The following is a 27,420-nucleotide window of genomic DNA, read 5'->3' as shown; positions in this document are numbered from 1 at the left end:
CAGAGCACAAAGGCCCTCTTGGCAAGAATTCGCGGGCTCTGCTTGTACGCACAGTGCTCCTCCAGGAAGACGGATGTCCTTTCTCCTGGTGACACCAGAAATGAGGGCGAGAAGATGGTGGCTCCCCAGGGCCCGGCCCTCAGCGCTGGGCTGGACACAGACGCCTTGTTTGCATGGGGGCCCCTCGCCAGGTGGAGCAAGCGCCTTCATTCATTGCTCAGCACCTGGTTGAAAGCATCTGGAGTCCTCTCCCTTTTCCTCTGGGCTCTAATGCAGCCTCGGGTACCGTTAACTTGAGAACGTGTACGCAGATGTCAGCAACACCTTGGGATCCAGCGGGCGCTGGAACACCTCCCCAGCGACCTTCTGCCTCTGTGGTCTGCGGGAGAGGCCGTGCAGTCAGATTGGAGTTTTCAGGATCCAGGAGACAGGAATTCTGTGCCTCATTCAGGCGTGGCACTTTTTAGGCATCTGTATTCTTGGTCACTTGCCAGAGCCACACGCAGTGGTGTGGCATCAAGGGAATCGCTGGGCCTTCACATCTCCTGCAGACCCTAAGCCACCCGGTCATTTCTTCGTTTAAATGGGGACCCCCTTTCTATATTTACTTGTTTATCTGCCTGTCTCCTTCAAGTGACAAGGGTCTATGCTTTGAGTCCCCTACACCTAGCAGCAGGATTGGCAGTTATAAAGATGACAATACAATGACATTAATTATGACTAATGTTTATGTCGTTCTGTTTGCAACTTTAGTTGCTGCATTTCATTTACTATGACTCTGAGAGAAATACTGTTAAATGCCCATTTTAACCAGGTAGAGACAGAGGCGCAGACAGGTTAAGTAAAGTGCCTTAACCTGAAGTGGCAGAGCCTGGTCCTGACTCCTGGGGGTCTGATTCCAGACCCGTGCTCTCTTCCCTGGGGCTGCTGTGCTGCCTAACTTTGCCTAATCAGTGGTTATACTAGAAAAAATGAACTTAGAAATGGTAAAAGGATTTTGGTTTGGGGTTCATAAAAGACCCTTAAAGAAAGACACCTAGCCCGGCCAGCGAGGCTCAGCGGTTGAGCGTCCACCTATGAACCAGGAGGTCACTGTTCAATTCCCGGTCAGGGCACATGCCCAGGTTGTGGGTTCGATCCCCAGTGGGGGTTGTTCAGGAAGCAGCCGACCAATGAGTCTCTCTCATCATTGATGTTTCTATCTCTCTCTTCCTCTCTCAGAAATCAATAAAAATATGTATTTTTACAAGATAGACACCTAGAAGAGCAGGTTTTGCTAAAAGAACAAGAGAAGAAATTGAGCATTTCTGAAATAGACAAAAGGACCAGACATTCTTCATTTTATTTAGAAAATATGTTGAAATGTATATATGCAAATAATCTCCAGACTGTCATTTTTCAACCAACTGTAATTCTTTCAATTATGTATTTGAAATAATGGCACAATCTCCTTCCCACTTTTTTTGATCCTTTGTAATATAATATGACAAAACAATCAGTTCACATATGTAAGTGAGTATAAAAATTTTTCACTACTGTAGCCCTTAAAAGAGATTTAAATACAAAGTTATGACCCAAGGCTGAAACCCTGGTCATGTGCCCTGACTGGGAATCCAACCAGCATGACCTCCTGGTTCATAGGTTGACACTCAACCACTGAGCCACACCAGTGGGGCACGTCATGACCCATTTCAACAAAATAAACAGACAAACTCATAAGGAGATTGGCAGGCATTTTGCATCCATCCATGATAGGAGATAGTGAAATTGTAGGCATTCCGGAGAGCTCGTTTTTAGCTTGTGGTAGCAGCTGGCTTGCTGAGATTAGTAGCCACACAACGCTGTCCCTACCCACCCGGAGCTCCTGTAGATCTGAACTTAGTTCTCCCTTTAGTCCCTTTGCTTTATTAGTGCCAGAGAGATTTCTGATGGACAAGCAATAATTCTCCAAGGCTTTTTGATAGATGCTGCTATTAAGATATTGCACCCCATAGTGTGTGGGAAGCGAAGGTAGAATGAGCCGTTCCTCAGCCTTCAGGGGGCCGATTAGCTCTGCCCTCAGAATACCCGTTACTTTGATGGAAGGAAGCGGGTAAGGGGAAAAAAGGTATAAGGAAAAGGAAAAGAAATGGGCATGCATCAGAGACCAAATGCAGTTGTTTAGTTGTTGTTTCTGAGGGTTTTGCAAAATAGTAGCTTTGTTTCCTAAAACATAGTCGGTCATAATCTTTGGTTTTTAGCTCACAGTGAAACTCTTCTGTTGCATGTGATTGATTCATGCCGTAGGACTTTCTGTGTCCTCAGCACAGCCTATGCCCTTTAGGGTTGCAGTGCCCACTCTGAGGTTACACATCAAGAACGGCAGCCCCTCCGTTGTAGCTCAGAGTCTGTACTGTAATCAGTCCTCTTCTGTTTCACTATGGAAATATTTGATTCTAGAAGTCAGTGTATATTTAACACATTTTTTTAATACAGAAAAATTCAAGAGCTGCACTTGGCTCTCAGATCTAATGCATGTTAACCTTTCCTGCTCTTACCTCAGGTCTTTTAGTTTGAAAAAATCAAATATTGAAGTTGGAGTTTCATATATTCTTTCCTGCCAGCCCCATTTCCTTCTCTCCCCAGAGGCCACCTTATCATAAATGTGATGTTTGTCCAGGCCATGTGTTTTTATATCTTATTTCAGGCATATGTGTATTCATAAATACTGGATAGTGGTGCTTTGTTGCTTTCAAATGTATATACATTGTATTACTGCACATAACAGCTTACAACTTGGTTTTTAGACTCAAGATTATGTTTCTAATATCTATGTTAATACATAGAGACTATTTAATTCATTTTAGGGGCTCTGTGTATTCCATTTACCAGTAGTATGTTTGTTTCTTTGCCTAGTTGTCAGTTGGGTTATTATAACAATGTTGTGGTAAACTAAATATGTCCCCAAAGTATATTAAGTATATACTTTTGAGTGTGTATATATATATATGGGTGTATATCTAGCAGTGGGATTGTCGGGTCTAAAGACAGATGGATTTTCAACTTCATTCAATATTGTCTAATTACTCCGCATTGTGCCCTTGCGGAAGTGTTTGTTCTTTATACATTGTGGCTACTAACCCTTTGTTTATAATGGAATTTTAAATATATTTTTAATTTTGATGTCAACTTTATGAATCTTTTACTAGGTTTCTTGTGTCTGTTTTTTATTTGTGGTTTAAGAAGTGTATCTCTGCTCTTCTATTTAGATCATTTTAGACACTTATTTTCCAGGTCTGTAGTCCAGCTAAGTATATCTTCTTACCTAATAATAGACAAACATGTAAATTGACCATACCTTCGCTACGCTAACTAGCCAATCAGGAGAGTATGCAAATCACCCTAACAAAGATGGCGGTTAATTTGCATACATAGGCTCCAAGCAGTGGAGCAAAGCCTGACAGCCCAGGGGCGGAGCAGTGCCGCCGGCCCCGGGCCGGCTCTGGCCGGAGCCCGGCCAGAGCGAAGGCCTGGGTGCCGGGTGCCAGGGGAAAGGAAGGCCTATTGCACGAATCTCTTCGTGCATCAGGCCTCCAGTTTTTATATATAATGTGAGTGAAGTCTATTTTTTTTCATAAAGAAAGCCAGTTGTCCTATCACCAGTTACTTAAAAGTTCTTTCATTTTCCACTGATTGGTAATGCCTTTTCTGTTATACTTCAGAGCTAATTTGTGCCTGGGTATATTTCTAAGCTTTTTGTTGTATTCCATTTATCTACCCCAGTGTTAATATTCACTGTCTTAAATGGTACAGTTTTATGATAGCAATAATAGCTTAACACACAGTATGTACTAGTCTCTATTGTTAGTCTTTTGTGTGTATTATTTTATGTAATCCACAACAACTTGATTAAGTGAATTTTATTATTATCTCTATTTTACTTATGAGGAAAATGATGCACAGGGGTGATGAATAAGTAGTCCAAATTTACACAACTAGAAAATGAGCAGTAGAGCTGAATGTTACTTTGTTATCATGAACATATGCTGAAACTTAATGCATCTTCCATACCTGGTCAGATTATATGATCTTTCTGCTTTAATCCTGCTAGGATTTCTTTTATGTCCTTTAATAAAGTCTTATGCATCCTTTGTCATCTCTTCAAAGTTTCTTCTCATAAATGGTAGCTTATTTTCATTGCATTTTCTAATTTTATATTAATCATATACAGAATACTATTGAATTTTATATAATCCATTATACCCATCTTGCCACACATCTCTTAATTTATTCTAATTGTTGGTAAACTCTCATCTGCAGGCTTCCTTCCCAGTCTTTTTATCTTACTCCTTATTCTTGTCTCATCATGTTGGATAGGATCGTCAATGCAATATTGAATAGTAGAGTAGGTTAGAATGGGCATCTCAGTCTTATTCCTGACCTTAATGAATAAGCTTCAAATGTTTATCACTTTAAGCAGAATACCTCCTGGAGATTTTTGGTAAATACCTGTGTCACATTAAGAAATTCTCATCCATTCCTACTTTGTTATCATGAACATATGCTTAAACTTAATGCATTCTCCATACCTAGTCAGATGATATGATTTTTTGCTTTAATCTGTTAATATAGTGAATTAAATTATTAGTTTTTTCTTCTTGTGAGCCATCTTTACATTCTTGAGATGAATCCAACAGTTACATTATTATTTGAATACATTGCTGATATCATTTCTATCATATTATTTTAGATTTTGTGTCTGTTTACAATTTTTTTCATTGCACTTTTCTGGTTTGGATAGCAAGAATATTATATTCTTATAATATGAGTTAGCTTTACCTTTTCCCCAATATTTGAAAAGATCTTTTTATCATCTACATAAAGTAGGATCCATTCCTTGATGATAAAGCCATTTAGTCACAGGATCTTGGTGTGTTTATTGAGGGTGGGAGGTGTATAGGAAATGGTAAGGAAATTTTATCTAATGATTTTTTTCTATAGTGATTACTCAGACTTAAATTTTTCCAAAAATTTTTCATTTTATCTAAGTTTTCAAATGTATTGGCATAAAATTATTCCAATATTTTCTTATGATTTAAAAATGTTCGCACAGTAATTTCTGCTCTTAGTTTTACCATTTTTTCTGTTGACTTTCTTTACAATTATTTTGTTCTCTTTAAATCACCTTAATTTGAATGTTTAACGTTTATATTTTAAATGTTAGTTTAATAGTACATTTAAAGTTTATAAATATTCCCTTTATGTAACACACATTTTTATTTATAATACTTTGTATTGCTATAAATATTTTATAATACTGACTGTGATTTTCTCTTTAATATGTGATGGGAATATAGTTTTAATTCTTAACATCTTTATAGAATTTTAATAGATAATTTAAAATTTAACTATAATGAAATTGGAACACATAGTTTATATGACCCTTCCTTAGTCTTTGAATTTGTGTTTTGGGGAATGTAGCTATGGTTGGTCTTTATAAATATTTTATATGACCTTAAAAATATATAGATAGATTTTCTAGTTATTGTGTTTAATGTAATCGAGTAACCATCTGTCTGTCTGATTGTATTTTTGTATTAGATCAAGCTTATTGATTGGACTTCCAAGTTTTCTACAGCCTTACTAGTTATGTGTATATGTTTCTGATAGAATTTTATCAAAATCTTACTTTTCCATTTCTCCTTATAATTATGTCATGTGTTTCATGATTTCATTTCTCCTTGGTATATTATTCCTTTTGTCATGATATAGGTTGCCTGATTGTAATATTACTATGCCAACTTTCCTTTAGTTTGCCTTTGCCTAGTATATCTTTTCATTTCCTTATTCTCAGATTTGTGTGTATGTATATGTGTGTTGTTAAGGTCTCTTTTAAATAACGAATGACTGGATTTTAAAAACCTAATGACAGACTGTATCTTTTAATGGAAAAAAGTATTCGTTTCCTGTTGCTGCTGTAACAAATTTATTACCTTACCTTTAGTTCTGAAGGTCAGTAGTCTAAAATGTGCATATCAGGCTGTGTACCTTTTTGAGACTCTGGAGGCGAATCTACTTCCTTGCCTTTTCCAGCTTCTGGAGGCCACCTGCGTTCCTGGGCTCGTGGCCTCTTCCATCTCCAAGGCCAGCAGCAGAGCATCTTCTCTGCTCTGACCTCTGCTTTAACCCTTACGTCTTCTCTGACTCTGACCCTCTTGCCGCCTTATTATGAGGCCCTTTGGATTACACTGGGCCCACACCAGTAATCCCAGGATAAACTCGTCTTCATTTCAAGATCTTTAATCACATTTGGCAAGTAAGGCAGTATATTCCCAGATACTAGGGATTAGAACATGGGCATCTTTGGAAGGCCATCATTCAACCTGTCATACCGAGGCTAGGGCTTTGAAGTTTATTGTGATTACCGAGCTATGTGGACTCACTTCTTTAGCGTGTCGTTTTCTGTGTACCCTGCTGTTTCCTTCCTTCTTTATTTTTCTGCCTTCCTGCTTCGTATTGGAATGGTAAGTTTTCTCTAAGCCCTCAGCCGACCACGTGCATGTTTCCTGTAATGTTTGGGAGCTATACATTTTATTTATTTTATTTCTTTAATTTAAGTAGCTTTACTTACATTTTTAACAAATAAATTACATCTTTTTTTTTTTTTTTTGCAAAAATGGGAAAGAATTGAGCACTTGGTTCTCCTCAAGAATAAGACTCGTACCCTATCAGACAGGTTTTATCTCTTTGCCTTTTCTCACGCCCATGATTTTTTTTATTATTGTGTAGAATTTTGTGTCTTCTTTATCACAAAGCGGTTGATTTTTGTCAGACAAAAATGAACTACTCACTAGTTACCAAAATGCTGATTTTTCTTCATTTTTTTCTTATTTTGCATATCTCTCTGCTTCCTTCTTAATTTATATTTCATCTTGCTAAATTATATCCTAAGTTCTTAGTGTAGAGGTCTAATAGTTTATGTATGTTTGACTATATTTTGATTTTACCTTCACTCTTACATAATAGTTTAGCTAAATATAACATTCTATTTGACAGTTTTGTTTTTCATTGAAAATTGATCTCTAGAATTATTTGTTGCTGATAAAATTCCACTCATTATTATTCCTTTATAGGTCATTTGACTTTCTCACTAGTTTCTATTAAGACTATGTTTTGTTTTGTTTTTGACTTTCTTAAATTTCTCTTTAATGTATCAGATGATTTGACCCTGAAATACTAGAAATTTTTTGGAATTATCTCTTCAGATGTGTTTTATTCTGTGATTACTTCTATTTTCTACTTTGAGAAAAACATCCATATATGTATGCATATGTGTATGTGTGTATACATACATATTCACCTATGTTCCTTTGCAACTCTACATGCCTACTTTTATTTCTCATTCTTTAAATTTCTATTGAATTTATTGGGGTGACATTGCTTAATAAAATTATATAGTTTTCAAGTATACAATTCTATAATACATCATCTGTACACTGCATTGTGTGTTTAGCATCCAAAGTCAAGTCTTCCATCATCATTTATCCCCCTTTACTGTCTTCTACCTCCCCTACCCCCTTCCCCTCTTGTAATCACCATACTGTTGTCTATATCTGTGAGGTGTGTTTTTGTGTGTGTGTTTTTTTCCTTAATCCCTTTATCTTTTTCACCCAGGCCCCCAAACACCTCCCCTCTGGCAGCTGTCAGTCTGTTTTCTGTATCTATGAGTCTGTTTTCTGTTTGTTTTGTTCATTACATTCCACATAGAAGTAAAATCATATGGTATTTGTCTTTCTCTGACCGGCTTATTTCACTTAGCACAATACTCTCCATCTAGGCTGTTGCAAAAGATAAGATTTCCTTCTTTTTCACAGGTGAATGGTATTCCAGCTTTTTATCCACTCATCTACTGATGAGCACTTGAGCTACTTCCAAATCTTGACCATGTTATTTCTCATTTATATCTTTCATCTCTTCATCTCTCTGTGCTGCCTCCTCAAAGACATGGTCTAATTTACAAATTCTATCTTTGATTCTGGCAAGTCTAAAGTTTATCTCATCTATTTACTTTTTTAGTTTTATTTTTCAATTATAGTTCTATTCAATATTACTTTATATTAGCTTCAGGTATATAGCATAGTGGTTAGACATTTATATAATTTATGAAGTGATCCCCTTGGTAAGTCTAGTACCTACCTGGCACTATACATATCTATATTTTTTAATTTCAGTGGCTATTTTTTTCAATTTCAAGATTTATGATTGGTTATTCATAACCACAATTCTGGATTTATATCTCCATGATTTTGTTTCATAATCCTTGTTTTATATACATTATCCTAACCTGCATCTCTCTGAGGACTGCAGGCAAATTTTTAAATCAGTTTTAGTTAGTTCTATTGATTGGTCAAGAATGAATTCATTCACTGTTGTTTGCAGCTGTCCTTCTTAGCATCTGGAATTTTAAGTGAAAGATTAATCTGGTGTGGGATATGTTTTTCTCTCACCCTCAGCATTTTTCTCCCTGTGTAGCATTTTTTTTACATTTGCCTTCACCCTGGACAAATATCACTAGTCCAGAATCAAGTGCTGAGCCATTTTCCCATGGGGATATTGGAGAACTCACAAATTCAGACACTGCATTGCACAGTGCCTTGGCCTAGTTTATACGACAGTCTCTACTTCACCACCATCATGCCCGCCACCACTGGCACAAGTCTGTGTGTAGCGTATAGCCTTCTTCTAAATGCAGGGAAGCGCTCTCGGCAAGGAGCCTTGGTCCTTGCCCATTATTTCCCACAGAATATTTTTGGTTTCTATTTTTTTCTCCCTGAGCTTCCTGTACAGGTTTCAGGACCTAGAGCCCAGGAAGTCTGTGGCTCCCCTTTTTGTCTCTGTTCCACTTCTGGTCCATACAGTGCTTATCTTGGTTTTTAGTAACTATGCCTGGTTCTTCATTTTTGTCAAAAATTTTTCTCTTTTTTTTTTTCTATGTGTTAGAGTGAAAAGCATGCTTTAAAGCTTATACACTCATTGATTTATAGTCAGTCCTCAACTACTTTTTATAGTACTTTATACAGGGTGGGGCAGATGTAGGTTTATAGTTGTGAGTATGTGAAACAGTTCATTCTTGTATTATTATTTATTAATTATTGTATTATTTTCCATATGAGCAACTGTAAACCTACTTTTGCTCAACCCTATAAATGATCAGTGAGCACTTACAAAAGGATGCCCAAATGTGTCTTCCGTTGGCATAAGAGCAGAGTTCTTATGTCTTGGCCTCAGTTGTAACATCTGTAATATAAACTCACAGGAATAGGCAGGTGAGAAGAGAATAACATTCTAGCCTATCACAGTGGGCATCTGTTCTTTTACCACGTGACGTCATAGCCATTCTGAAATGGCTTGTGCTGCTCCTGACTTACACCAGGCGACTCACTCAGTGACAAGAGGGTACCAGTGGCAAGAATACCAGGAAACTTCCAGAAGGAAAGTTTGTGCCCGACAGCACACTGTGAGCCTTTCACCTCCGGCCTCACTCACGACCTCTTTTACTTTGGCAAAGCTAAGTGTGAAACCCCGACGACAGATTTCAGCAGGTCGTGTTGATTATACGCTACACTGAGAGAGAAGGAACACAATTGATTGAGTGTTAGATGATGTGATTGGTCAGCGCCTTCCCTGAAGTTAGAATGACAGCTCTAGTGATTGAATATGATTCGTTTGAGTACAGGCGAAAGCCAAAATGAAAGGTGGAGGTTTGGTTCCCTTGTCACGAATGAGCTATCCAGAAAAGAAAAGAAAAGAAAAATGTATTGGCTTCCTGCATGCTTTGCAAGTCTTTTCATCTTCATTCTGCCTGTTCCAGCTTTTAATTAGCTTTAGCAAATTGTTTTTTTCCCCCCTAATTAATTATTATTCAAGCATACAGTTTATACTTGTCACTACAGAGGGAGATAAAGGTAAAACTTCCTTTATGTGGATCAAATGTACTCTTTGTTCAAATCCCACCTTTCCTCCTCCATAAAAATGTATAACTTCTTCCCCATTACCAACATCATCATCAACCCCACTGTTATGGATTAAATACCCCCCTCAAAGTCAAATAATGAAATCCTGATCCTCAATGTGAGAGTATAAGGAATTGGGAGATAATCCGGTTATAAGAGTAGAGTCTTCATGAATGGGATTAGTGCCCCCATAAAAGAGACCCACCCTTCCCCCTCCCCCGCCCCCCGAGAGCTCTCTTGCCTTCTTCATCCTATGAGGATACAATGAGAAAAAAAATGACTGTCTGCCAGCTGGCCGTCCTCCAGAACTGTGAGAAATAAACTTCTGTCCTTTATAAAACCCCCAGTCTATGGTATTTTGTGAGAGGAGCCCAAACTAAGATACCAACTCATGTCACTTTTAAGGAATGGCTATCATTGTCATTGTCATTATCAACTAAAGAATCTATTCTTCCTGTTTGTGCACTGGCAGTAGACAGTCATGTTCATTAATAAGCTAGCGCAAGGTGAGATATAACACTTTTATATGATTAACAAGGACAAGAAGAGAGGCGTTAAGTAGCATGGTGTAAAGGCTTAATAATGTGATGAAGTTCCCAATAGACATACATCAAAATTATATGTGTATCAGAGAGCAAATAATGCTCTTCCTCAGTCCCATTTCCTTTTCTCTGTCACAATCAAAGGACAGATACTAGAAAATTAAGTGTATACAACGTGGTAGAGCACTTTGTAGAATGGCATTTGAGGTATGTCTTTTTTTTAAATGTCAGTTGCAATGCTGTTGTTGTATGCAACATTTAATATTTTGAAAGAAAAATTCCCCTCTGGGATGTTAGGACATTACATTGGAATGCATCTCGGAGGGAAGGACCACATTACCTGAGGGCGAGCGTGGTGATGTGTCATGCACAGTTGTCTGCTCAGATGGTAATCACTCAGCGAAGAGTTGTTGAGTATGTGAGTGCTGACGTAGTGTTCTGTGCCATGGAGATTAAGGGTGTTGTTGTCAGACAAACCTGGAATACAGTCCTAACTCTGAGAAAGTTATTTACCTTTCTGAGCCTTCAGTTCCTTCTCCTTAAATAGAACTAGTAGTGGCATATAGAAGACTAGACATAATAATATATGTAGAAAGTGCCTGGTGAAAGATAAGTTTTCAGCATTCAATAAATGGTAGCTTTTTTTATTGTTGTTGTTAGTTCTCACCTGAGTATATTTTTCCATTGATTTTTAGAGAGTGGAAAGGAGAGAGGCAGGCAGGAAGGGAGAGAGAGAGAGAGAGAGAGAGAAACATCGATGTGAGAGAGACACATCAATCAGTTTCTGCATGGGCCCCAACTGGAGCTGGGGATCAAACCTGCAACCCAGGTACATGCCCTTGACCGGGAATCGAACCTGAGACCCTTCAGTGTATCGGCCAACACTCTAACCACTGCTCAGGGCAATTAATGGTAGCTTTGATTATTATTGTTGACAGACAGAAATATCTAGGTGAAATGGCTTGTAGAAAGACTTAAATTTTAATGCACTATATATCTTAAGCTCTTTTCTATTTCTTACATAAGAAAGAAAAAGAATTAAGTCATACTCAGCGGGGCCATAAGGTTTCAAACGAACTGATCCATGTAGTACAGACCTCTGTGAAATGGGAGCTCTAATGTGGCCCTTTTCCTCACTGTACTGTTTCTCTAAAAATGTGGTAATGAAGCCATCCTGTAAAATATGAAATACTTGTATCGATGAATGCATGTGTTCTTCCACATCAACTAAAAGGGGTTTGTTAGCGAATAAGTTACTATTTAGAAATTTTAGGTTCATTTGTTTGTACAGATGCTTCCTGACTCTGTGTAAATCATACCTACATGCTCAGACTCTGTCCCGTTTTCTTTTACTTAATTATCTCCATGCCTTGTGTTTGATCTGACACCTTTCACTGAGTCCTGAGAAGGCAATGACTTTGAGAAAGAACGCTATGGCCCTTATTCCAAGATTTATCCTAGTAGCCTGAAAGGATTGTTGGTACATGTTACTTAAGAGCAGTGCAAGTTACATTTACCTGCCTCCCTCATACAGTCAAACTCAGCTTGCCTTAAGATTCTCATGAACGTTTTTCCCCACAAATGGGGAAATCGAGAGAGAGGACAATTGCTTGACCAACAGGAACTCTGAGCATATCAGGGACCAAGCCCTTTCTACCATTCGATTCCATCTATCATTCCAAACTGCTTCCCTCTAAGAACAAGGAAAAAAACTGGGCAAAATAGGAAGAATTGTGAGTTTGAGGGACTGATGGGACAACAAAACACCAGTGACAACCAAAAGAAGAAACCAAGAAATATATGCCCGGCATTTGTGACTACATTGCCTATACACTTCTAGAAAAGGATGAAAAACTGAGAGGAGCATTCAGAAAACTCACTGGTCTAAGGAAACAAAAATTGGAATCAGGATGGGCTAGAGATATAAAACTTGGAGATGGATGGACTTGTGAAAACTCCCAGAAGTTTGGTTAGGACTCTGAAAAGCAGTACCTGGAAACAATGGTAAACTAGTACAGATACTCATTTTAAATCATTTAAATCTCTGCCTGGATAAAGATAGACCCAAGATTTCTAGTTTTAAGAAGCAAAAATATATTGTCACCACAGGAAGAAAACATTAGTTTAGGCCTCAATGTATCTCTACAGTTTTTATATACAATGTCTAACAGTTAATTTTAATATAACCAGGCATAAAAGGAGTCAAGACAACTTAATACAAAACTACAATATGCTTAATATGCTCAAGGAAATAAAAGGCATGATTTAAAATTTTGGTAGAAGTCTAGAAAGTATAAAAGAGGAAAAAATGAGAATTGCAGACTAAAAAGTACAACAGTTGAAATTAGGGACATATACATGGGTTGAACAGCATATTAGATACAGATGAAGAGAGAATTGTGGAAGTGGATGATTGATCAGAAGAAATCACCCAAAATGGAAATAGAGAAGAGTTGGTAAAACAAACACAAGGGGTATAGTTATTAGAGTACCTAAAGAAGAGGAAAGAATGAAGCAGAAGAAATAATGCCTGAGACATCAAGCCACATATTTTAAAAAAAAAATTGTAAATAGAAAGCAAGATAAAGAAAACTACAGCCGAAACCGGTTTGGCTCAGTGGATAGAGTGTCGGCCTGCAGACTGAAAAGTCCCAGGTTCGATTCCGGTCAAGGGCATGTACCTGAGTTGCGGGCACATCCCCAGTAGGAGATGTGCAGGAGGCAGCTGATCGATGTTTCTCTCTCATCGATATTTCTAGCTCTCTATCTCTCTCCCTTCCTCTCTGTAAAAATCAATAAAATATATTTAAAAAAAGAAAAGAAAGAAAACTACATGTAATTGCTTTATAGTAAAGCTGTTGCAGACCAAAGAATAGATATTAAAAGCATACCCAGAGAAAAGGCAGTTTACTTTAAAAAGAATAATATTAAACCATCTGCTGACTTCTCAGGCCTTGCCGAGGACAGGATACCATTACGAAAATAAGAGGACTTCAAGAAAGTCTTCATCCTGAAAGGTAGAATGCTAGCCCCCTTCTCCCTCAGTTTCCAGGACATGGAAGAAGGATTTTCTCTGGGTAACTTCAGCATTCTCGAGGAAAGGCAGAAATAAGCTGGTAGCTGGGAATCTAAAATATCTGGTGGCCCTTGGCTGGGTGCTGTCCAGGCACATGGCAGTTTTAGTGCTTCACTCTCAATATAAGTACTTAACTAAGCTCTGCCACGAAAGCCGGTCGTGCAGAATTAGGAAATCAAAAAGCATAAAAATGAGAACTTAGAGGAAACAAACACATACAATGAGAAGAGAGCTAAAAATAAGACAGAATGATCATTAATAATCTCAGGAAAATAAAAGATGACTTTGCATCTATGAACAAGAACAGGGTGATATTTATAAATAAAGAACAAAATGTGCTTAAGACATTAAGAATATAATCACAAAAATTAAAATGTTGCCAGGAGAATTGGAAAATAAATTTGAGAAGCTATCAGGAAATAGGACATCAAGAAACATAACTCAGAATTAGGAAAGATTAGAAAATTAAATGATTTGTTTAGGAGTTCTAAGGTCCAAGTAAGTTTCAGAAAAAAATATTTTAAATGGGGATGAGGAAATTATACAAGAAGTAAGTTAAGTGATGTATCTAGAACTAACAGAGAGGAATTTATGGAAGAGACTTGTCAAATATGCTGTGTAATGAATGAAAATAGGCCCAGGTTGAGAAATTAAGTTCCAGGGCACTGGACACAAAGAGAAGACTGTAGGAACTTCCACATACCAAATAATCTTACCTAATAATAGACAAACATGTAAATAAATTAACCGTCCCTCCACTACACCCACCAGCAATCAGGAGAGTATGCAAATTAACCCAACAAAGATGGCAGTTAATTTGCATATGTAGGGGCGAAGCGGCAGAATGAAGACTGAAGGCTCAGCCGGAGCGAAGGCCTGGGTCCCGGGAGGTGCCAGCAGCCAGGGGAAGGGAAGGCCTATTGCACAAATCTCTTCGTGCAATGGGCCTCTAATAATAATAATAATAATAATAATAATAATAATAATGGTGAAAAAACAAACAAGAAAAATTAGAAACCAGGGTATAATCAGACTTCTTGACAGCAATGCTGGGGGTAGGGAGGGATTTGTAAAAGAAAATAAATCCCAATCTTGACTTCATCATCCAGCCAAAAGATTAATCAAGACGAGGGGCAGAATAAAGACATTTTAGACATGTCGGATCTCAAACAACTTACACTCCAGGAATCCTTCCTCAGGAAGGTGCTGAAGAATGTGCTCCACCAAAATAAGGCTCAGGAAAGGGGCTCAGGCACAGGGAAGTTACGCTCAAGGAACACACAGCACAGAGCTGCACTCCCAGGACGCTGGCTGGATCGCAGGCCCAGAGGGCGGCCAGTCCAGATGGGGTTTCAGAATACGTGGTTCCAGGAGAGACTGGGTCCGAGAAGATGGAATGGATAGAAAAGTTCATGATGTGGAAAGTATTGGGAGGTTTACCTCTTTGAGGGCTTGGGATTGAACCCATGGTAGATACATTAAAAACAAAGCACAAAAAAACCAACAAAACCCACAATAATTCTTGGGGAAATGAGAGTTGTACAAGAAAGGAAATGTAGAGCTCAGCTGCGAATAGTATTTGCATCTTACAATGATGTCAGTGCTAATGTCTATCTCATTAAAAAGTAGATTTTTAACTCCATTGGGAGGATGGAGAAAAGAAAGAGAGAGAGACATGGAGAGAGGGAGAGAATAAAAGCTATCATCGTCTTCCATAGAAGCAAATGGCTAAAACTCAAACTGAAAACTTACGAAGGAGCAGTAGATTGCTGGAAATACGGAGGTGAACACCAAAGGAAAACACTAGAAGAACTGACAATGGTTGCCTCCATTAATGGACAAAGGCAGGAGGATGAGGAAGGGTAGGAGAGGTTTTCACAGTATGCCTTTTCTAGAACCATTTGACTCTGGAGATTGTGTACCTTACATAAAAATAAAATTTAAAAATTTAAATCAAGCCTGGCTGGTATTGCTCAGTGCTTGAGCATCGACCCATGAACCAAGAGGTCACTGGTTTGATTCCCGGTCGGGGCTCGATCCCCAGTAGGGGGCATGCAGGAGGCAGCCGATTGATGATGTTTCGCTCTCATCAATGTTTCTAAATCTCTATCCTTCTCCCTTCCTATCTCTCTAAAAATCAATAAAAACATATTTTTTTAAAAAAAGTATAACAAAATAAAAAAATAAACCATCTCAGCTTTAAAAAAAAATTTTAAGTCATGCTTCAGGAAAGTATGTATAAGTATGCTGCCATTTATGCAGGAAAAAGTGTATATCAAATATGCTTTGTTTTTAGTCATAGAGTATCGCTGGAAAGATATGCAGAAAACTGCTAACAGTGGCTGCCTCTGGGGATGGTAACTAGGGGCTCTGGGCAACATGAGAGAGAGAGAGAGATATTGAGAGAGAGAGAGAGAGGGAGGGAGGGAGAGAGAGAGAGAGAGAGAGAGAGAGAGAGAGAGATTCTACCCTTAAACCCATTTGAGTTTTACACTGTGTTGCATGTATTATTTATTTTTAAAGAAAAAGCTTCTAAGAAACAAACCACGAATGATGCTGAAGCAAGAGAGCAAACAGAATTAAAATTAAATGGGCTCTCAAGAGAACGAGTGATCATATCCTTTTAGAATGAGTTATTTATTCAGTAAATACAATGTGTGTCTTCTTGTTACACAAATCACATTATCTTTATAAAGCAAAAGAAGGTTAGGGGGAAAAATCACTCCTAGTGCCACCCTGCAGATAACACCATTACATGTTTGGTGCCTGCCTTTCGAAACGTGACTGTGCCTATTTACCTGTATCCCCCCGCCCTCTCCCATGGGATAATACTGTTTCGTGACCAGCTATTTCCACCCAACAGGAGAGTGTGGTCACTTTGATACGAATGACTGAGGACCATCCCGGTACAGGTCATTTTCAGTGACGGGCGTGATTGCATCCTTTGGCTCCGCTGCAGCCGAGTTAACCAGTTCCCTCCTCAGCGAGTGTGTGCAGCCTTTCACGACTGTACACCGTGCTCCTGTCCAAAGCGCTGCTCACACCCGTCTCCTTAGACTGTATTTTTAGAAATGCAGTCACAGCATAACTACAGAACATAACTACAATGCTTAATGCGTCGTAGGAAATGCTGGCCCAGAAACTGTGCGCCAGTTCACGTCCTGCCCCGGCAGCGCTGAAGAATGTCACCTTCTCCCTGACCCTCCCCGCATTCTGTTCTTGCCAAACCTGGCAGGTGAAAGCACGTTGTCCTGTTGGTTAAGTTTGTGCATTGTTGGCTTGCCGGTGATGCTGAATCTTTTTTCATAGATTTATTGACCAAAAATAAATCAATATTTTTGAGCATCTTTCCCGTGCCTGCTACTAACAGTGCTAACTATACGTACTAACGAGAATGAGAAACATGATAAATTGGATGATCTCTTTTTTTCTAAAGAGTTTACCGTCTCAAAAAATGAGTGAATGCACAAACAATACAGTATTATTGTGCGCTGTTATATGTAAGCATGGAGGAGAGAGTGTTTAATTCTTCTGTAAAATTTAAAGTGTTCTTAGGTAGGAATCTTTGAGTGGAGACTTGAGGGATACGGAGGAAGAGGACAGGGAAACCGGTGTACATTTCCAGAGAACGGCCGAGTTAAAGGCAGGGATGACGTGCAGCACACGCGGGAAGGCAAGGGTCCGCGCTGGAAGCGGACATGCCTGAGACGTGAGCTTGGAAAGGCACTGGGCCCCCTAGGAAGGAGGTGGAACAGACCCTCCAGACCAGAGGCTCGTGCCCGGGATAATAGTCTCGGCTGCAGGCTGCCATGTTTCCAACAGACAGTTACCCACCACATCTGGGGCCCACGAGCCCTGGGAATCGGGTGTAGCGTTCGGGGGTGTGGTTAGGGGGTGTGTACATGTCCACTTGCTATGAACTGGTTCCATCCCTGTCTCAGAGGAGAAAAGGCTCAGCACCTGGTTCAGGCAGGAGAGGACCAGTGTCAGGTCCCTGACAGAGAATCCTCCCGGCAGGGTAGCCTGGGAGGGCGCAGGCAGGAAGGAGAACAGGATGTGAGGATTTGAAAGATCATCTTAATAATAACACCACTCACTGAGCACTTACTCTGTGGAAGACAGAGAGCTAGATGGCCTGGCACCCAGTTAATTTCGTCTTCAAGTAGCACCTTTGGCAGATGAGGAAACGGAAATCTAAATTTTAAAATGTGGCCAAGGTCGCCTGACTACAGACGGCAGCGGCCACAGCTGACCGCCGGTCATGTGACGCTCAAGCCCACTCTCTTCGTCATGACCTTCTCTGCGTCGCTCGGTAAAGCTGCAGCACCACGTCTGTTGCACTCCAGCTCCCAGTTACCAGTTAATTATTTTAAGCAGCAAAGTGACTCACTTTAGGGCAGGGAACCTCGAGGCTAGAGATACCAGTTAGAAGACGAAGAGGAGAAAGGCTTCAGTGACTGTTCATTGTTCTTGTTCCACAAAGAATTGATTATCTGCTGAGATAATAGTAGGAATCCAAAGAAATCCCTCACTCTGCACAGTGGTTCCTGTTGTTGTTTGTGTCCCCTTGTTCCCTGGGAGGAAATTCTTGCCGCTTTCAACGGGTAAAGGAGTTGTTTTGAAGAAAAGTGCATAGAGCTCTTTTCTCAAGCTTCACAGCCATCCGCGCTGCCGAGTAGGTCTGCTGCGTATACTCACTCTCCTTTACTGCTGAAATGGCGTGGGCAAACAGTAGCCTTCACTCCTGTCTTTCACAGCAAATGTTAAATACGGCGAAGGAAGCCTATAAAAGCTCGATTTCACCTTGGGAGCTGAGCGCTGTTTAAGCAGTGCGCTGATGCCCTATTGTCAGATAAAAAGCAAATGTTACCTCTAGATATGTGAAAGGTAGGGGAGAGGGCTTAGCACAGATGACCAGTGGTATGGGATTCTGCATTGCAAAAATCGCAGTTTCCCCTCTTCCACACAGTCACATGTGCACAAGCACCTACAAACCTTCTCTATGTGTTGTTTCTGGGCTGCTCTAGTGACTCCAGCTTTCTAGCTCCCATTGACACGCACACGCATACACACACACACACACACACACACACACACACACAGGCAGCTGTTGCTGAAGTTTTGGTGGAAGACTTAGGAAAACTCAACTCACCTTTTGGACAAATACATGAAACCCTGTATTTGTTTTTCTTTTAATATTCTTTTTCAATGGCAGTTTACATTAAATACTACTTTGTATTAGTTTCAGGTGCACAGCATAGTTGTTAGACAGTCATACGCTTTACAAAGTGACCCCCCCCCCCGGGTATTTCAACTATCCACCTGGCACCATGCATAACATTATTGGCTAGAGGCCGATGCATGAAATTCGTGCAAGGGGCTCGGCCCTCGCACCCGGGCTGCCTCGAAGCCCCGCCCACTTGTCATTCTGGAACTTCATCCGGAAGGCTGTTCCCCCTTCCGGTCTAATTAGCATATTAGCTCTTTCTCATGTAGGATTATATTCCCTACGCTGTGCTTTACATCCCCGTAACTATTTTGTAACTACCAGTCTGTACTTCTCAGCCCCTTCCCCTTTTCCACCCTGTATTAGTTTTCTATCGCTGTGTAACAGATGACTACAAACCTAGCGGCTTGCAATGACATGCCTGTGTGTTTCCCTGGGTCGGAAGTCCAGGCACGGCTTGGCTGGCTCCTATCCAGCCAAAAGGATCTCAGAGGCTGAACCCACGGGGTTTGCCCAGCTGCATTCCTCTGAGGAGGCTTCACTGGGAAAGTCCACTTCCAGCCCCCTCAGGTTGTCCGCAGAGTTTATTATCTTGCAATGGAATGGCTGAGGCCCCATTTTCCTGCTGGCTGTCAGCCAGGGGCCGCCCCCCGATGCTGTAGAACCACCCACAGTTGCCCACCCCGTGGCCTCTTCCATAAGCCCTCTCACGAGGAAGAGCCAAGCCCTTCGACGGGCTCTCCTGAGTAAGTGAGGCCCACTGAGGTTAATCCCCTCACCTTAAAGCCAACTATTTTAGGACCTTAACTCCGTCTGCAAAATCCCTTCACAGAAGAACAGACTGGTGGTTGCCAGCTGGGAGGGGAGTTAGGAGGCTAGATGAGAAAGGGTTAAGAAGTACAAGTTGGTAATTACAAAATGGTCACAGGGAAGTGAAGAACAGCATAGGACATATAGTCATAATTGTAATAATTATGTATGGTGTCAGGTGGTTACTAGACTTATCAAGGAGGTTAATCTGTAAATTAATAAATGTCTAACCACCACCCCCACCAAAAAAAATATCCCTCGATTAGCCTTTGATTAAATAACTGGGAGAAGGTAACTGCACCAGGAGATGGCGATCTTGTGGGCCGTCTCAGAATGCTGCCTACCATGAACCCAATGAGATGCTTCTCTTCTGCCAAGAGGATTGTATGGTACATGCTTCCCTGGCACCTATTTTAATCTTTTTTTTTTTTAAGCAAATACTGCTGAGTCCATAATTGTGTGTCACATGGGGTGATGACAGCTTTTGGTAAAATGATGACAATAGCTGTCATTTTTATGAGAACTTAATTGTGTGCCAGACATCATTCTGAGTTGTACATGCATCACCTCATTGAACCGTCACCACGGCTCTGTGCAAAGGGTGCAGTCAGTATCATGGGCTGCTGATGAGGAAACGGAGGCTGGGCATGGCGAATGACGTGGCCCACGTTCGACAGCTGGAAGGTGGCAGATCTGGGACTCACACCCACATCTCTTTTCCTTTGGAGCCCTCCTTCCTGGCCTGTTTCCGGCACTTGTCTTGCTCTGTCATGGTTTCGAAAAGGCTATTGAATATCCTCCATAGCTGCGCTGATTATCATTCATCCATTCCTTCTCTAGTCAAATTTGCCATCTAATAACAGAAAACGTTACGTAGACCAAATCCTCCCTCAAAACAAAGTCAAATGCCAGAGAGACGCAGGGCGTTAGGGTGATTTGGAGCCTGACTGGGTAAGGATCATCCAGCGTGTTGGCAGCTGGCGCTTTAATGTGCCTTGTTCTTGGATGCTATGATATACTTTGCTGCCTTGTTTTATGCCAGACATTGATGAATACACTTCCTCCAAAAGAAGACTCACCAATTCGGCCCTGGAGAGCAACTTCAGGTCTTCCTCCCAGAGCAGCCAGTCTGCGTCTGCAGGAATCAGAATAGAAATGCTATGCATCTACCGAAAACGAATGTCCCCTGGCTGGAAATAGCACTTACGCAGGCGACACCCTCTCCTCATTGTACCCAAGGACTGGCCTGTGCCACTGTCTCGCGGAAGAAAACAAATAGGTGGAATGGGAAAGGTGACATTGACAACCCCCTCTCCTGAAAGGCATTTGATTTATGTTTTAACTGTAAGCTGGGTCTCATAAATGCGCGAAACTACACAGAGTGCTCTAAGGCCACAGGTTTGGGAAGAAAGGCCAACAGTGTGAGACTGTCTTGCCTAGAACATTCTTATTTTCTCCCCCAGCTGCCCCTCTGGTTGTCCCAATAGGAGATGGATCTGGGCTCCAGCCCTAGAGTCCCCATAGGAGTGCAAATACCAAGTTACGCCCCCACTTCAGTTTCCTGATTGGAGTGAACTCTTCACCTTTCAAAATCTGAGGTCCAGAGGAGTTAGGGGAAGACCCTAAGGCTATGGCAATATACGAAACCAACAAGGTAGCTTTGGCAGAGAGAAGTTAGCAGTTCCCTATGCCCACCTCCCTTCACTCTTGGACCCAGAGCAAGACATTTCCCAGATTCCTGTGCCGTTAGGTATGTCTGCATGACTGAGCTCTGGACAGTGGAAGTGGGAAGAAGTGTTGTGTACCATTTCCAGGCTTAGTGCATAAAATCTTAGCATGTGAACCCCCCCCCCCATTATCTTCCTTCTCTTGTTGGCCGACTGAATATCAATGTCCAGAGTGGCTTAGAAGCCACACATTAAACATGCCAGAATCTGTTTAGCTGGGGCCCTTGAATGACTGAATGGAACCAGAGCCCATTCTCATGCCTGTAACCATCTGGAATTCATGTGAACCGGAAGTGAGTTTTTTGTTGTATTAAGCCATTGAGCATCAGGTGTTTTGTTGTTGTTACAGCAGCTAGGATAACTTTATCTAAAATAGTAGCCTAGAATCTAGAAGCTGAAAGTAAGAAAGGCAAAGAGTTCTAAGCAGGGAGAAAGGCTGGCTCCTCAAGCATGAGAAAGCCGTTTCCATGTATTGCTTTAAGTCATGTAAATGGTGTAAGTTAAAGACTCCTTATCTACTCTGATAAACATGCTGATGAAATGAAGCTACATTGATTCATTAAAAAATATCTGCAGAAAATAGAGACAGACTCATAGATAGAGAGCAGGCTGGCAGCTCTGGGGTGGGAGTGGGGCCGCAAGGGGCTGGGATGGAGGATTGAGAAAAAAAAAAAGAGAAAGAACTAATGGACACGGACAACTGGGTGGTGATTGCTGGGGGTGGGAGGAGGAAGACAGTGTGGGTGAAGGCGGAGGAGGGTATAGGGAGGATAAATGTTTATGGGGGGAAAAATTTAATATATTTTTTAAAATATTGGCAGAAAAATTAATTTGCATTTATGGCTGTTTTAGAACTCATTTTGTGTCATTTTCTATGATTAATATGTTAGAGGTTTTTAAGGTTTTCACTTTGGGATTGTGTCTTAGTTCAGGCTGCTATAACAAAGTACCATAGACTGGGTGGCTTACAAATGAGAGAAATTTCTTTTTCACAGTTTCTGAGGCTGGAAGTTTGAGATCAGGGTCTCAGCATAGTTGAATTCTGGTTAGATTCCTCTTCCCGATTGAAGATTGTATTTTCCATATGAGAAAAACATGAATTTGGAGGGACTGAAGGTGAATGTTATGGATGGAATGGTTGTGTTCCCCCCAAATTCGTATGTTGAACCCAAACCCCTCAGTGATATTAGGAGTTAAGGCCTTTCAGAGGAAATTGGGATTGGAGAGGGGATTCTAAGAGTCTTTGTAAGGGAGCTGGCTTCCTCTGCTCCGCTCTTCTCTATGCAGGGGTACAATGAGGAGTCGGCAGTCCTCACCCAGGAGGAGGCTTTCACCGGAACTCCACGATGCCGGCTCCCTGGCCTCACACTGCCAACCTCGGGAACAGGAAATGAATTTCTATCGTTCCTAAGCCACCCAGTCCATGGCACTTTGTTATAGCAGCCCAGACTAATAGAGAAATTGGTACTGAGAGTGGGGTGCTGGTGTAACAGATGTCTAAAATGTGAGGTGGCTTTGGACTAGGTAATGGGTAGAAGCTGTAAGAGTTTTTGGGTTTTTTTTTATCCTCACCCGAGGATATGGAGAGAGAGAGAGAGAGAGAGAGAGAGAGAGAGAGAGAGAGAGAGAGAGAGAGAGAGAAAAACATTGATCGGTTGCCTCCCATACACACCCACAACCTAGGCATGTACCCTGACCAGGAATTGAAGCCACAACCTTTTTGGTGTATGGAATAACACTCCAAACAACTGAGCCACTGTCCAGGGCAGCTGTAAGAGGTTTTAAGTGCATGTTAGAAAAGGCTCACATTGCTGTGAATGGACTAAGATAGACTGTTTAAAAAATTGGGGAGGGGGGGGGTAAATTAAGAATATGCATTAGAAATTATTTCTTTGAACCTAAATATAAGCAGAATATAGTGACATCCAACCCTTGTAGTTTCTCTTGCCAATAATAATTTATAATCCTGAAAAGTAAACTTATAAGGATTGTTATCTTTTTGTGACTAATGTTTTGTTATTAATCCTCACCTGAGGATATTTTTTCCATTGATTTTTTTTTTTTTTTTTTTTTTTTTAGAGAGAGTAGAAGGGAGGAGAGGAGAGAGAGAGAGAGAAAAACATTGATATGAGAGAGGCACATCAATTGGTTGCCTACCACACTCGCCCCAACCAGGGCTGGGGCTGGAACCCAAATACATGACCTTGACAAGGAATCGAACCCATGACCCTTCAGTACATAGGCTGACATTCTAACCACTGAGACACACTGGCCAGGGCTTGTGACTAATATTTTAAGATAAAATTATAAACAAACGCAGCATAATGTTCTGGAAAGACAGACTTTGCTTTCTGTTTTCTTATTTTAGCACTTTATCAGGGCTAATTTACTATGAGTAGAAAGTTAAAAAATTTTAGAAAAACATTGAGTGGTACAAAAATCAACATTTTTCCCCATAAATATTTTTGGAATAGATCTAATTATCATACAAATATCCCATCTCAGCCCTAGTTTATCTAGTGTAGTATTTAATGCTGTTTTCTCTTATATCTATGTTTCTAGAGATGCCCCATATTAAAAGATCAGGAGTAATGATAGGACTCTTGACAGAGAATTAAATCTATCATTTCCATTAATACCAAAATTAAAGGAAAATTTCATCTACATCCTCATTATAAACAATGTATCATCTTGAGAACTGCTCTCCTTTGTTTCATTGAACTTATTTACATTTTTAAATACAATCTATTTAGTAGTGTCCATATAGACTTTCAAGCCAGACAAGCATGATAGATAAGTCAAATCTGCACATGTTAGAAGACGGTAAGTACTGAGGGGGGCGGGGTGGGGAAATAGAACTGGGTAAAGGGGATCAGGAGTGCGGAGGGAAGGTTTTCCACTTAAAAGGCGATGGCCAGAGCAGGCTTCACTGAGAGGCAGTGTTTGGCCAAAACTCCTCAGGAGGAAAGGGAGTGGGCTCTGAGGATCTAATCAGGTAAAGGGAACAGGTCAGTGAGAGTCAGCTTGCCCTCTATAATGTTCACCTCCTATTATATATTTCAGAACAAGTTTGGAACTTTAGCACATGAACTTCTATTTATTATTATGGAATAATAGAAATGGAGACGCCTTCCTATACTGTGTTTATTAACGAAAGCGGTTCCCGCTCACTAATAACATCCTCAACACCCTTGCATTTGAAAAACATGTCCCTGGAAAATTCCCTATTCCAGAAAGGGTGTTGTACCTTCTGCGGGTATCTCAGAATTTGGTGGTTAAAACAGGTAATTAGTACCCGCTTGTTAGAGAGCTGGGCTGTCATCTAGCGAAAGAGATGTAAGGGGTCCTCGCCGCGCACTCAGAGGCGGAATTGTAGGTTTGCTCTTCAGAATCAGACTGCTTTTTGCAGAAAGAGAAGCCAGCAAACATCCAGCTGCTGTGATTTGGAAAAAAATAAAAATAATGTTTGTCTCTGATGTTGAGTTCCACAGTGCCGGCCGCTTGAGGTGCAGACGGCCCTGACGCCTGCGGGAGGGAAAGCCAGGAATAGCTTCATGGTTACCGTGTGTCTTGTGTTGCAGGCTCACAAAAAGTCCCTTTGGACCGTGGAACCCAGCGAAGGCACCGTTCCCCCCGAAGATGACATTCAACTGACGCTGACCGCCAACCTGAACGACATACTGATGTTCAAAGACACGGTCATTTTGGATATTATAAACAGCAAAACCTACCGGATTTCTGTCCAGGCCGAAGGAATTGGCTCCACCATCGTTTCGGATAAGCCCTTTGCTCCAGAACTCAACTTGGGAGCACATTTTAGGTAGGGAAATCTCCTGGGTGAATTGTCATAGGGATCGCCCAGGTTGCATGAGCTGAGCATCACCTCTATTTCAAAAAATGGCTTTTCAGTAAATTGCACCCACCTCAGTCCTTCCACTTTCCTATCTTCACTGTCCCCCTCCAGATGGGTGCGTCAGCCCTCAGAAGACACCCCCCTAGTCACAGCTTGGTTGCGTTCTCAAGCTGAGTCCGTCCACGCTGGCGAAGAGATGGCTCTCACACTTACAGTGCCTTCTCGGTGACCAGTTTAGAATCTCCACCATGATTTCCCCTCTTTCATTCCAATACGCTCTTAATCCCTCTCCGTGTAGGTCCACAATACAGTCGCAGCTTAGTGGTAACCTACGTAGAGTATAACTAGGAAGGTAAAAATTTACTGTAAATGTTTCTTATCAGGAATTGCAAAGCAGTAACTTTTTTGGTATTTTTGTCGCCTGCTTGCCTCCCCACTATAGCACCAACAATCAAGAGGGCCGTAATTGGCCCTACCTGATCATTTTGGAAAAAAACAAAACAAAAAAACTAGAACATCTAAACATTTAAATAAAAGGTGGTAGACTATAGACCCCTCTGAGCAGAATGATCTACATGTGGCTCTAAAAATGTATGAAGTCTGGATGCTGACAGGAGGATATGTGTGGGGATTCATGCATGGCTCCCCAGCTGCGGGGGCCCGAGGAATGTGTACCTGCCCATCGTGAAATTGTGAACAGACCTCTAGTCTAACAGGCCCTGCAACCAAGATGAACACATGTGCCTAGAGAAGATGAGCCTGAAAAAAGAAATCAGGAGCCCTCCCCACAAACCCATTCACACCCCCTTTTCCTCTGTTCTGTCTACAAACCATGACCTGATTGAAAATAGCATGAGCCACTAGGAATGATGCCTTCCGAGAAGCATCCATGAGTTTTGTGTTCACTTGACAGAGAAATGCTCCTCTCTGCCTGCCTGTTGACCAAGTTTCTCTAAGTATACGCAAGCATAATTATAGAAGCAATACGCTGCTAACCAAACTTGATTACATGATGTTCTCTGTAATCTGCAAACAGGGTCAAATAGCCCCAAAGGATATTCTGTCACTTGCCTGGAATTGGGAGGTTTAGCCTATAGTTCTCTATGAATACAGAAGCAAATTGTGGCTTTTTAGCTGTCAATTTCCCCTCTGTCTAAACCCTACCATTCTTTTTGACATGAAATCATGATGCCAGTAATCTCCAAAAGAATTGTCAAAAGCAGAGGACACAGAGGGTGGTAGATGGCAAAGAGAGGATAAAAGGTGATGGAAACGTTAAATTACATTTTTTTAAAAGGGAAAAAGAAGAGGTGGGCTGTTTCTGTAAATAAAGGTTTTTTCAAATCTATTTTTACCGATTTCAGAGAGGAAGGAAGAGGGAGAGAGAGAGATAGAAACATCAATGATGAGAGAAAATCATTGATTGGCTGCCTTCTGCACGCCCCACACTGGGGATCAAGCCCACAACTCAGGCATATGCCCTGACCGGGATCAAACCATGACCTCCTGGTTCTTAGGTTGACACTCAACCACTTAGCCACACCGGCCAGGCTGTAAATAAAGTTTTATTGGAATACAGCCATGCCCATTTGTGTACACATATTTTTTATGTCTGCTTTCACACTACAGTGGACAATTGAGTAGCTGTAACAGTGACCATGTGGCCCCCAAAATCCAAAATATTTATTATTCAGCCCTTAACAGAAAAGTTTGCCAATTTGGGAACGTATAGGTCTAAGAAAACCCCATATGCCATCTCTTTTCATTGCATGTTTTGGGGCAACTTCCTGACATTTTCAGAGCTTCCATTTCTTCATTCAGAAAATGAGCAAATATACTTGGTATTACTGGGTTGCTGTGATGATTGAAAGGTGTACTGTGAATAAGCTGGTCCTTTCTCTCGAAGTACCCTTCAAACTGAGCCCATCCCAAGACCTTTCCCTCAGTCCGTAGGAATTTACTCCACACAATTTGAAATACACTTCTCCCCCAATAGGCATTTTGCTTTTCCCTTCCTAAAATACTCCTCAGAGCCATTTGTCATAAATGAGAGCAGTTTTCATGTGAACTGTGTCCGTGTATTCTGCGGCATGCTTGACCTGCTGGGAAAGGCAGAGGGTGGGTGGGCCCACTTTTCCACGACCCCTTCCCTGGTGATGACAACTCAAGGGCCACACCCAGGCCCCTGACTTG

At 41.0% G+C, this 27,420-nt stretch overlaps 1 protein-coding gene across 1 annotated transcript in view; it reads left to right on the top strand.

The window, feature by feature from the left end:
* The window catches only part of HYDIN (HYDIN axonemal central pair apparatus protein), a 341,424-nt gene that overhangs the window by 165,853 nt on the left and 148,151 nt on the right, over window positions 1–27,420 (top strand). Inside the window, 1 exon segment of the mRNA XM_059665442.1 lies at window positions 24,956–25,194. Coding sequence (XP_059521425.1) covers window positions 24,956–25,194 — 239 coding nt within the window.

The sequence above is a fragment of the Myotis daubentonii genome, chromosome 15 (genome assembly GCF_963259705.1).
Source record: "Myotis daubentonii chromosome 15, mMyoDau2.1, whole genome shotgun sequence".
NCBI lineage: Eukaryota > Metazoa > Chordata > Mammalia > Chiroptera > Vespertilionidae > Myotis > Myotis daubentonii.
This window is presented reverse-complemented; position numbering and strand designations above follow the sequence as displayed.